This window comes from Numenius arquata, chromosome 10, assembly GCF_964106895.1.
Source record: "Numenius arquata chromosome 10, bNumArq3.hap1.1, whole genome shotgun sequence".
Lineage (NCBI taxonomy): Eukaryota > Metazoa > Chordata > Aves > Charadriiformes > Scolopacidae > Numenius > Numenius arquata.
Window position 1 is genome coordinate 8,360,577 of NC_133585.1, and position 13,417 is coordinate 8,373,993.

Sequence of the window (13,417 nt, forward strand, 5' to 3'; positions counted from 1 at the left end):
CTCCCTGCCCCCTAAACATACAGAAATATATTACTGAACAAACTACTACTCCTACTACTAATGCATAAAATTCAGTCATTGCTCCTACCGAGCATCAGAGCATTTATTTAATTTCCTTGATTTATAAGGAAAAGATAATCACAATGTGATTAAGAAGTGAGATAATTACCTGCAGAAAACTGTCTCGGCAGCAAAGAAATTCATTCTTCTTCATGATGGACTCAGATGTTAACACCAATTCATTTTTACTAAGGGCTGGTTCACTTCGGCAGGGATATACAGCCTTAAGAGGAAAAAAATAAAAATAACTTCTTCACATAAAACATATGCACAAAAACTTCACTGTAAAAACACGGAATATAGATATATACGATTGATTAAAAGCTTTCTTTAGGGTTGTTTTTTTTTCTTCACTATACAATACCAGACTATTGTGAAGAGAAGGTCCACATACACCTTCTATTTACTTATGTAAATCTGAAGGTACACACACACATTTCTAATTTTATCAGTTTATTACACTCACATTACAGAAATCTGAACAGTCATTTCAGCAAAAGCCTTTATCTTTGTGGTGGGGGTGGGGAAAGAACAACCAACTAACAAACCAACCACAAAACCAAAGCCCAGCAATACCACTCTTCAAACATCCGAGTATGTCCAGAGTTATTCAACAACACATCAGGCTCCAACCTAAGAAGCAGCTCAACACAAAGAACACGCATGTCTTGATTTAATAAGGGATTATTTTGTGTAATAAATTCAATCCAGTACCCAACCAAGCCAGTAGTAATTTATCTATGAGTTGGGTATTAGGCTCTAGAGCTATGTCTAAGTACAGAAGAAAATTCTAATTTTCAGAACTTATACAGACTTTGGTCCTAGTTGCTCTGTTTTAATGTAAAAAGTATTTATAACTCCTAGCATAACATGCTGAAATACGAAGAGGTAACTTAAAAATAAATTCTTCAACTGAAACAATTCTCCCCTTAATTTATTACTTCCGCCTACATGCTTAATAGTCTTCACACTTCTAACAAAGATTTCAGTACTCCTTACTCTGATATTGTCTAGAACTCGCTTGAATTCCAGTGGTTCATCCTTCCCTTCCATGGCTGCAGGATCCAAGCCATCTCCTCCATAAATGAACTGTATAATATCACCAGTAGAACTTCGGACTGTCAAATCATACTGTGAGCAAAGGTCCTCAAGTGATTTTACCAGCCGCCTCTGAAAGGGAAAAAAAAAATTGCAAGGAAAGTAAATAGAATCTTTTTAAAAATAGCTACTGATTTGGATTACTAAAAGTATAGAAACCAGACTCAGGAAATAAATCTGACACAGTGATTAGCAGGCATGAAAACCTATTTTAAGTCATACATTATCCCTAGGGCTTTACCGTACATTCCCTAGAACATGAAAGCCAACAATAATAAAATTTAAAGCAACAACACATTTCTCCACATTTAGAAATTCCATCATATAGGAAACTTAATGCTAAACTGCAGGAATCTATTATCATCTGAGGAACTTCTTGTGTGTGTTGGGTTTTTTTTTTTGACAGAATATTCATATTCTTCCTATCAGGTTTATTTCTCAAGAGATACAATACTTTGCACGTATGGAAGCAAAACCAATCAACTATTATTGTCACTAACAAAAACCAAAGAGCTTATCCATCAAAGCCAGCAGGTGTTATTTTTCTACCAGTGTTACCTACTTCTTTTACATTAATACATTGTATTGAGAAATCTCCTTCCTACCATCTTCCCTCCTCTACCTCCCTAAAAAAAAAGAAGGCATGCTATGAAGCATTAGTGGTTAGAAACGTTTTTACTTGAAAGATGTTGTTCTATGAAAGTAAAATACCTCACTAAAGAATATAAATTGGTAATTTTTTTCACTGAGGAGGAAAACAGTAAGATAAAATATGTGTTCAGATTATCTTTTTTTTAAATTCAAAACTCCAAGTGCTATAACTTATTCATGTAGACTGAAAGTTGATAAGGAAAAATATTTTGCAGGTTGTTATATTTACATAGTTTTGTGTATACTTAAACCCACGCAAACATTATTCTGTTAGTTTGGGAGACAAATGGTCTAATTAGTCACCCATTCCAACAAGAACTTGTTTCAGTCTTTGTAGAGTTACTTGCATATCTCTGAACATGTCCCCAGCCGCAAATTATCTTTTCTACTGCCTGTCTGTGTAGTTAAAATCCTACTTAGGTATTTCCACTGAAGTCTTCAGACTGTTCATAAGAGCAAGAAGCTTTGTTGGAGGGACATGTGTTTTCACAGGAGATGCAGCCAAAGAGACTAACACTTTACAGAACTTGAAGTCCAAGTTTATATGACCAAGGGGCTTGTTACCTAAAGACTACAGATAGTGAAAGGGAGCTTTAGCCATATTTCTGCCATCCAGAAAATCTATTTTTTAAATAACCCAAACCAAGGATTTGTGTTTTGTTTCTCATTGTTGAAATACCGTATCTGAAAGAGAACTCACAACTTAAATCTATGTTATAATATATGGACAAAATTTCCGTAATTCAGGTGGGTTTTTGGAACATATACTACATAGAAAGTAGTCCTTAATAACTGCATAAACCAAGGGCTTTTATCAACCATATTCAAGAGGAAACAACTTAATGTAAGCCTGTTACTGTACTGTTGCCTGAGGTCTGGTTTATAAACCTCACATCTACTGGAGGAGAGTCATGTATTTCACAGTATAAATTACTCTGTTACATTAAAAACAAACACACACATAACATACACACTTCTCCCCCACCTTAACATGCACATAAGAAATACCCTCCTTTTTCAAGGCTGATAAAACCCCTACTCCACTACCAGTTACCTGCATATATCCAGTTTCGGCTGTCTTCACAGCGGTGTCAACCAGACCTTCTCGACCAGCCATCGTATGAAAAAAAAATTCAGTGGGAGTCAACCCAGAATAGAAACTATTCGCAACAAAGCCTTTTGCTGCTGGGAGCTACAGAGGAGAGCGCGGGCAAAAAAAACAAAAAAAGGTTAAAATGCACATGTATGTTCTGTATGCATGTTACAGAAAAACACATCGTTTGTCATCTAAATTCTTTTAGACAGCCAATACATCCACAAACACAGAGCAATCATCTCAGCTGCATTTAGCTTTGAAGTTCAATGTTTGTGTTTTAGATTTGAATAAAGGCTTCAAAACCCTTGCCTAGTTCTCCCAAACTAAAACAATAGACTTTCTCTCCTACAAGCCTTGTCATGCTTCTAGCCATTCCTTGCAAACACTACACCAACTTCTAACTCTTCACCCTCCCTTGAAGTTGCAAAAATTAAAAGGGCAACAAAGATGTTCACTTGGCAGTAGTATAGCAAAGGTAGTTGCAGTGCTGAAGCCTACGGAATCCATAAAAAATATGACTGGATATATGTACGTAACTAATTGTTTTGAATGGTTTGCTCTCAGCAAGTTCGCCAATGAACTTTTATGCAGGCACCCGTTTCAGTCAAATAATACCAAACTGCCTCGATGATCACATAGAGCAATGTATAAACTACACAGAGGTTCACCTTAGAAGATCGCTTTTTGCTGTTATTTAATGGGCAGTGCTTTCTAAATCAGTAAGAAAGCTAGAGTGAAAATTCAACGTTTTCCTTCTCATCTAACCCACGAAGTATTTTTTCTTCTTTAATTTATTCAGAAAAAAAATGATTTTACATTACAGAACTCAGAAGTTAGAATCTGGAGGTTCAATGACAAAAGCAGTAGTGTAGCTACCACCTGATACTTGAGTTCTCTAACCCACTAACAAGACTGATAGCTGGTACCTAGAACCTTCTCTACTGATCATTAGATTTCAGATAGCAGTTTTAAAAAACATGAATCTCACTGACTTGTATTAACAAGCGCATGAAACTCCTTATTGCTTCACATAGAACAGAACTCAAACATGGAACGTTAAGAGTAGCCCATGGTATCTGTCTATCCTAGTGGAAAATGAAGAAAACCCAGACTTCAGAATGGTTTATCTGGCATGTTTCACCTGTCTAAAGGTACCAACACACACCCAGCAGTTGCCCTTAAAAGTCTTAGTGCAGTGAAACAGAACGCAAGAGAGAAACTTTATCATTAGGACCCTAAAGTGAACCAAAAATGTCCCATCAGACTTACTTTAACTTTACTAAATTTGAAAGGTCTAAGCAAGGCTTCGCCATAACAACTCAAGCTAACTAGGCTATTCACAACACTACTGTTAACTCCCAAATTACATTCAAAACTATTTACATTCACCATTTGTGACTTTTTTCCTTCACCATGTCATACAACACATCCTATCATGTGTCCTTTTTAATATTGTTTAAGGCAACTGGTTTCTTGACAGTGTATTGTCACCATACAGAATTACCTTAGAATGCTTCTCAAAGTGAGGCAAAGATCTGTTCTCAAATCCATCAGGAACTCGGGACCCACTGATAGCCTGCTGACCCACACAAGCAATCATCTGGGATATATTAATGAATGAGCCTGAAAAGAAAGTTAAAAAAATGATCTCACTCATAAATGAGAAATATCAGCACTCCTCTGATGAGCTGTCTCCACTTCTGTGAAGATCTATCATTTAGCTTCGCAATTCGTCAAAGATGCACTTAAGAGTTGCAACAGTGAAAGAAGGCTTTCTGCTACTTGTCCTCTGATTTTCAGCATTTAGGCAGACTGACAGCTAAGTTAGCTTATGATATAGCTAACAACTCCTTTTAATTTTTTTTTCTTTGCACCATAGACATTCATGCCACCACTATTTGACTACAAACTACTACTATTATCCTATTTTGTATTACAGATTATGTTTTATACAGCCCATGATCCTAACCTACATATTTTGCTTCACAATTTCTTCCATAAACATATTCTAACAATATTTTTTATGAAGGGTTCAGTGCCTACCAAGATTCCTACAACAAATTAAGTCCCACAGAACTAATTCTGTAACTCAGAAGTTTTATTTGCTGAACGTTTGCAAACACTGCCTCCCTCCGCCCCAAATTATACATTTAGTATATCCTCCTCCTTCTATTTTAGTATTTCTTTAGAAATACAAAATGTCACCCTGAGGCTTTCCACAATTTATTAAGAGACAGATAAATAAGGCAAAGAGTTAAGTGATTTCTTCATATTCTCACAGGAAACAAAGGAAAGCTCAGATAAGAATTTGAGTATAAAACAAATATTTACTACACAGGCGGTCCTTCAGAAACAAAGCAGTGAGATGGCTGAAATGTTAGCTCCAATTCTTCATATATAATTTCCAGTCGATTTTTGCATGTGATACAGATACTTAAGGTCACAAATGCAACTCAGAACTTTTTGCTAATGAATTAATTCAAGTCTTAAGAACACCTAAAGTTCTAACAGGATGTTTTTTCAACTTGTACTGAAATACTTGTACATTACTTGTACTGTAAATAAAAAACTAGCGCATCAGCTTGCTTTTAATTAGCTATGCCCAACCTGTACTTAGAGGAGTCACTTCAAATCTATGAGACATGAATTTCATACTTGCACAACTGACTGACTAAAACAAGCTATAAAGATAGAACAAGTAATTTTTAGAACAGTGATGGAGCAAACTATCTACTTCCAAAAAGGTTAGCTATATCCCTACCTTTAGAACCACAGAGAGCCATGATAAGGGGACTGTTGCTCTTGTCCAGTTCTCTGAGACACGCACTGCCAGCATGATCTCTGATAACAGAGAGTTCTTTAAGGATTAAGGCCTGAAATCCAAGATTTCAAAAAATCAGCATTCATTAAAAATACCATACATAAACAGTACTCTACCAGTGGCCAGCTATATACTCAGTAGTCAAAGGGAATTCAAAATACAATAAAAAAGGAAAAAAAGTAGAGTTGCTTTGGGCAAAACAAGTTTAACTTTTAACTTGCATAACCTTCCAGTTTGCTGGCAAAAAGTCTTTCTTGGGATAACCTCTTTGGGGATAAAACAGGGGTAGCCACAGACAAGATAACCTATTTTGTCAGCAGCACCAACTTAAGCTAAACGGAGCCCTGAACTAAGCTCACTGTGCCATGTGAAAGGTTACCACAAAAAAAACCCCAATGTATTTCTGGACTGCTTTCAGAGAGTACAATGCTGATATCTCCAGTTGTTAAGAACACAACTGCATCAAAAAAACCCCCAACATTCTAGGACATAAACAGGTGTCTGAAGAGAGGAAGAGTGGAAAAGATTGCAAGACACTTCTTTCAGTCAGAGTGTCACTTCACACCAGACAACTGTGGCAGTACTTTATCATAGGGTGGGGTTTTCTCATTGCTTTTTGTTGTTATTGTGTGTTCTTTTTTCCTTTCTACTTTTTTTAAAGGCAAAAACTAGACATTGACTACCCAAGATGACAAACGTATAAACCCATTAATAACAATGAAAAGTGTGTTCTTCAGCTGACTCCGTTAAGTCCCTGACCATAACCTTTTGGACAACATTTGTTGCTCTTCACCAAATTTTCTACAGAAAAAAGAAAAAACCCAGCATAACTAAAGTCCACTTCACTTTTGCCCCAGTCAGGGGCAAGGTAACACTTGCATATAAACAGATCTATAACTAAAGGAACGTTTTGTTTCTTGGATTAAGTTTTCTGTTACTGTTCTTTATTAATTTACAAATACTGATAATCTAATTCATTTCAATTACCTTGTGATTTCATTCTTTTGTATGTCACCCCAATACATTCAGTCAGGAGGGAGGAAGGATCTCTCTTATTTAGTATTTAGCTACCATTTTTAGATGCATACAAACAAGAATCTAAACGTTAAGTCTAGACTCGACCTAAGTTGCGTACCTAGGGACCCTATTTGCTTGCACTTTTAGGTTTCAGAAGACAGCTTTGAACTTCAAAATGTATATGAGTATATTCATTAAGTCTCTACTCTAAATATATAGTCATTTAAATTCAAAATTTTACCTCTAATGTCTCTTCTGCAGTACAACCAGGCTGCTGCTGTAGCTTCCCAGTGTTCAGAGCTTCAATATACTCATCACACTTCTTATAGCCAGCATTCAGGAGCTCATACTTAGCTTTTAGCAGGCCCTGCCCAGGGGTTACATCACCAATTCCAATTGAAAAGCCACGATTAGCTATTATTGGGGAAAAAGAAAAAAAGAAAAGAAAAGATTACATTGATAGCTCAATCTCATATAGGGAAAACAAATTAAATCCAGGAAATATTATCATCAGGAACTTTATTTTTTCCTCCCATCATTTTTCCTCCCATGCATTTCATAAGCACAACCAGTTGTTTCACTGTTTCTGTCAGCTTCATGACTAGCTTTTTTTTTTTTTTTAACATAGTACATCATATTTGATGCAAAAATCTTGCTTGATTGCTCCATACTTCTGCTTTAAGATGCTATTTTAGAAGGAAGCGTACTTCCCCTGTTACTTACAAAGATAGACAGGAGCAAGTCTGGCTAGTCGTGACATGGCATCTGCAGCTTCTACCTGTCCCCAGTCTCTCAGCAAGATGTAGAAGATGTTGTTCTTGGATCCTGAACCTAGGGTTCCTTTGTCCATACTGCCACTCATTAACTCACTGTTCTGAATTGTGACATCTAGAAATAAAAGAGCAAAAAGAATTAATTGTTTCTCTAAAAAAAATACCTAAACTCTAGTAATCAGTTATGAAGTAGGTTTATAAATAAAAGCTCTATTCATGAAAAGAAAAACCCAAATACAAGCATTTAATGTATCTGTAGAAGTGCATGAGTAAGTATGTAAGGGGAGCAGCCTACAACCTGACCGTACCAACTTCAGTTAAAATTTATTTCCCTTCCTCCTCAGAAAGCCTACAGTATCCAATTTAAGACTTGTGTAAAACATTGTGAATAATCCTTTTTGTCGAAAGAAATAAACTTCACTTCATTAATCAGAATGAAGTCTTCAATCAATCTTATCTGGCCAGAAATAAAGCCCTCAATCATACATAATGAAGCAAAGTTATTAATTTATTTATAAAAGTAGAGCAACAAAATTTCAGAACTAAAGTTACAATTCTCTTCTTCAAAGATTCTGATACTCAGTTCAACTCAATGACCTCTGGAGGCACAGCTTAAGTTTGAAAGACACACTGGACTCAGATGTGTCTTTAATTACAAGGATATCATAAACACACCCGTCTTGCCTGTAGGCCTGTACACAGTGCCTCTTTGAGATGACTTCCTTTTGCTTTATTGGGAACCTTTAGTTTGTTTCAGTCACTTCCTTATAAGTTTTAGCCTTTAAGCAATTAAAAAGTATCTTCTGTACATGAACTTCAGACATATTTTCTGTGAGAGCAGTACAATATATGTTCACCCTCAACTTCATTATGCATCTTTTGAAGTATAACTGGCATATTAGATGGATCCAATTTAAATCACTTTATGCAGAATGCTGTACATGTTTGTACACTGTACTCTATGCTCAATATTTTCAATGTAAATTTAAGTAATCATCATCTTGAACCAGAATTCATTGCTCTATCACTTAATATATACAATCAAAATATACCAGTTCTTGAGAGTTTGAAGAATTTGCAGAGAAGTTTCCAAAGAGAATTAGTGTTGTTTCATAATTTATTTTTTCAGAGAACTGAACAGAGCCACCAATGAAATTAAAGTTTTCTGCATCACCTGCTACTGTCGAACTCATAAAATGGAAATTCCACATGTCCACCCCACATTCCTCAGAGGCTGAAATTGTCCCACTGTGTTTATAACCAACTTCACAACCACGGAGTGGTCCTGTCTTCTAAAGAAATCACTCAGTCTGGTGTAGAGTAGATTTGAGTCCTAACTGGTCAATTCTTTCTCACATCTACATTGTATGACAGAATTACTGTAAATCAATGGTTCTTCTCTACGTTCCTTAACTCACACTTCTGAGCAGCAAGGAGCCAAGCTAATCCTGCCTGCTCAAGTTCTCTTCCAGCTGTTACTAACATGAATGTTAAATCAGTAATAAGCAAAGCCTTGCTCATCTCCTACAGCCTCTTCAACCCTGATGCTCTGTATTCCATCTGCCATTCTGACCTCCCTAACTGGAAGAATACAGATAATTTGATATTCTAGGGATTCCTATCTTCCCCTAACATCCCAACTCCTTTCACTGTTTGACTTCTAATCCCTGTATCACTACCCTCACTTAAGATACTACATTTTTCCATTTGCCCTCTACACAAACACTTCCTAAACTTCTTTGCTTTTATATGTCTCTCACCTTCAAATACTACGTTAGTATCATGGCAAGTCCAGCAAATAAATTTTATTACAAGAAAACACCCAAGACTTTTCTTTTGTTATCAGTATGACTCCCATTTTTGAGAAAAATTGCACAATTTTATTTTTCATTTGAAGAATACCTATATGAAGTACTGCTTTAACTCCTACAGTGAGCTCAACAGCAACAAACTCAGCAACACAATAGCTACAATTTCTTTGAAGGCTTCCAAAAGACAGCTTTAGAAGTGTCACTCACAAGAATCATTGTAACACAGATCTTCCCCTCTGCCACAGTACTGTTTGCCTTTGGTTCGTAGATTGGCTTTTACGGGACAGTCATCACTGGGTTTGAGAATCAGGCTGAAAACCTGTTTTCCTGTCCAGAGCGTTACAGGCTTAAGGAAACAAAAGGACAAGAATTAGGATTACAGAGTTTATGCTACAACTACAGTAAAAACAGCAAACAAGAACTTAACTGTAAAATTGTTTTCTACACAGAACCTTTCTATCCTTAAGTATGCTTACAGAAGTGCATAGTAGCATTCCTTTGAATAGGGACATACTATGCACTTTTATAGACATAAAAACACTGACTGCTGAATGGTTATCCTTTACATAAGGGTATGCGCATCCATTTAGAGAAACATGCTCTATTGCTCCCTCTTACTGTCATGTTTCCCTTTCTGACTGCAAAAGAAAAAAAAATATGCTCCAGTCATTTTATTTCCCAAAGAGGTTGCAACATTCATAATTCCTTCTTTATATAGTGCCCTTGGTTTAAATTTTTAGGATGTTCAAGTTTCATATAATTACGTACACCCGTCAGCTGTAGTTAAATGTAATTAACTGTCACAGCTAGCGCTAAAATTATTCATTTGGAGTGACAGAAGCAGTCAAAGAATCACTGCTCTTATCTATTAGCAAAAGTTTATATCAATTTACAAAATTTACATTAGATATTGCCCATAAATGCTCTGACCTTGCTTTAAATTAGTATTATTCATTGGCATTTCAATTTCATTTTCAGAATTTCCCTAATATTACAGTTATTGTTCTGAAATTAAATAAAGGGTATTAAAAAACATGTATACACTAATATTTAGTATTTAATAAACTTGAAAGTGTACCAAACTCTCTTCAAACAATTATCTTTGCCCCAACTACAAAATTAATCAGACACCCTTAAATCTATGTGAATGAAGGCTTAACAGATCCTAATCTAATAAATGATTCCTTAGCTCTCTTCAAAGTTTGTGATAAATTCACAAATACTCTGCCCTTCATAATGAGTATTTTGTGTACATAATGCAAAAACAACAACAAAACACAACCCTCAAACAAAACCAAAATCACGTAGCACTCACCGTCTTTAATCTTTAACACATTGCCAGGTTAACAACTACAGCATACTATTTTCCAGGTTTAACATTTCATAAATTTGGGATACTGAAACCTAGAACTGCTGAGCATTTCAGGACATTAGTTGAGGACACCCAAAGAATAATACAGTTTCCCCACTTAGCCCCATATTAGTCTGCACAGCCCATAACAGTGAGGTTACTAAGAACGATGTATCTTCTACTGGCCACCAACAGCCAAGCGGTCTGTCTCACAATAGCAGGACAGCAGCAAAGCTGTTTGAACCCTGCATCTGGACGGCACCACGCAAGGCTGACTCTGTTCAGCATCAGGAACCATCAAACAAGTTCTGCTTAACTTAGACCTTGGAATTCAATCCTTACACTTTGCAAATACAAAATCCCATACAAAATTAACGACAGAGAAAACAAGAACTGTCTCTGCTGAGAACATCACTGTGGGTCACAGACACACAACACAGGAAGTCTTCCTAACATTAAAAAAAAAAAAAATAGTTTGACACACCTTCAGAATTGCTGGAGGTGGAAGACGAACTTTAATCTTCTCATCCTTGCCAACCAGGATGGATGCAATAATTTGACAGGCTTTGGCTCGATCAAAAAAGGTATCCTTTAACGTAAGAAGATAGGCACCTAGAGTGTAAACAATTAATAATGTGACAGACTAAAATGAGAGAAACTTTAAAAGCTATTGCATGTTCAGTATCAATTATTTCATTCTAATACTACTAGTTACCTACTTATTATGCAAAATGACAGTAGTTCAGACAGCTTCAGTTGTAAATACTTTCCAGAATTTTTTTAAATTGCTCCAGACTCAAATTTCTAAAAATTATAACCAGTGCATTTCTATAATCTACTCTTCCACTCAGACTCTATTCCATAGGTAAAAATAAGGCCTTGGCATTAATTTTTGTACACTTTCTTCCTTATATCCATTGGGACATTTAACAAAGATTTAAGTAAACTTGAAGGTACTCTAAGTTAAAACTATTTTCTGATTAATGAATTCAACCCCTCTACCATAATAATAAGCAGTTTATGTTGTCTACCTAACACATACGAAGATATCAAACATTCATTTTCTCTGCCAGAGAAACACTGCAAAATATATGCAAAGGTAGTAATGATTGCAGCTGCAAAGGCAGACACCATCAGAAGAGATTCTGAGGACATAATCAGATTTCAGACTAACAGTGGCCTTCCTTTCCTAATGCCACTTTAACTTGTGAAAGGAAAAAGCTTTTAATTAATATAGAAAAATTCTCAGAAAGAGGGAAGTTATTCTGAAGGAACAACTGTTAAATCACATAGATCTAAAATAAGCTTATATACACACCTGTGAGGAAATCTTGAATAGCAGCGATGAGAGGTTCTCCATTTCTTGGTGTTACCAAGTTTGCTTTAGTCTGTATGACGAGAAACAAGAAAATTATGCATTTGATGTCACTGATATGTCATTTACTATTCAGAAGAAAACATCACTTTAGACAGTTCTTTTAGCAAAAAAGGTAAAAGCTTTTTCTAAATGAAAGTACAGCTGTCTTCAAAAATGATAGAAAAAATAAACTTGAAGTTTCAGTTTACCACAGTCCATGCAAACCTATTGACAGTTAAGGAATAATTTGAGAATAGTTACTGGAAATTAAGTATTTCCAAAGCAGAAGTTGCAATTGTCAGTTGCCTTAAGAACCTACTGTTTCCTGCCTTCTCTGGTAAACTGCCCTCTCCACTATGTGGACACTATTGCTGCCTCATTTCCAGTTGGACTGCCCGCCTGCAGTTGTTGGGCTGTCAAACCAGACAGCAAAGCATGTATCTGGTAACAGAGCCACCCTATTTTGATAGCAATCACTAAGGACAGTCAGGCAGAAACGTACTAGTGACACCTACTTACTTAAAACCACTGAATTTTCCACAGATGTGAAATATAAGCCTATTAAACTACCATTGTGCAGCAGTCCTAATTTACTCTAAACTCCCTTTTACAGTGTTTTCAGGCAGCTTCACAAGTCACACATTATCCATACCTAGCAATATCATTTCATATCTCACAAGCAAGTTAAGAAATACAAGGCTCAGCCCGTCACTAGCAAAATCCCAATGCCAAAATTATCATCGTACCCCCATTAAAACAAGTGCTTCTGCTTTTGCTTCTTCTGTCTGAGGAAGGTGAAGGTTCATCTCATCTCCATCAAAGTCCGCATTGTATGGGGTACAGACACATTCATTAAATCTGAATGTCCTATGAGGTTTTACTCTAGCCTGCAAAAAAAAAAAAAAAAAAAAAAAAAAAAAAGTGATGCACATGCAGTCAAGCATGCTAAAAGATGAAACGCCATGCCCAAGTGCTTCCTTGTAGGCATTATCCTTTCTTTTTATTACAGACTTCAATAAAATTTTCTGATTACAGGATTTAAGACAACCAGGAACTAACAGAGACTATACTCAGGCTATATTATATAAATGCAACTAGTAACTTCCGTTATTAAGAATTTATACAAAACACAGAAACAGCATGCATTGTAGAGATCACATCAACTCTACAAAAATGAAATGCTTACGCAAGAACAGATACCAAGGTCAATTACAACTATTAACAGAATTGCCCAGCTACACAGCAATTCCCATAAAAATTCCCCAACTGCACTGTGTACGTGCTTGTCTCCATGCAGTGCTTCCAGAAAAGCTGTTGATTTTTGTGTGTGCAAGAGATGAACACTAGCAAAGGTAAATCACCTGATATTCACAGATGCGCTA

General features: G+C 36.1%; 1 protein-coding gene across 1 annotated transcript in view; it reads right to left on the bottom strand.

Annotated features, from left to right (window-relative positions):
* POLR3A (RNA polymerase III subunit A) overlaps positions 1 to 13,417 on the bottom strand; it is a 37,423-nt gene that overhangs the window by 16,737 nt on the left and 7,269 nt on the right. Inside the window, exons 11-21 of the mRNA XM_074154567.1 lie at positions 12,782 to 12,922; positions 11,997 to 12,066; positions 11,163 to 11,290; positions 9,535 to 9,673; positions 7,467 to 7,631; positions 6,985 to 7,157; positions 5,667 to 5,778; positions 4,410 to 4,528; positions 2,864 to 3,001; positions 1,060 to 1,230; positions 170 to 283 (exon numbers count right to left, since the gene is read on the bottom strand). Coding sequence (XP_074010668.1) covers positions 170 to 283; positions 1,060 to 1,230; positions 2,864 to 3,001; positions 4,410 to 4,528; positions 5,667 to 5,778; positions 6,985 to 7,157; positions 7,467 to 7,631; positions 9,535 to 9,673; positions 11,163 to 11,290; positions 11,997 to 12,066; positions 12,782 to 12,922 — 1,470 coding nt within the window. The remainder of the gene's footprint in view (positions 1 to 169; positions 284 to 1,059; positions 1,231 to 2,863; positions 3,002 to 4,409; positions 4,529 to 5,666; positions 5,779 to 6,984; positions 7,158 to 7,466; positions 7,632 to 9,534; positions 9,674 to 11,162; positions 11,291 to 11,996; positions 12,067 to 12,781; positions 12,923 to 13,417) is intronic.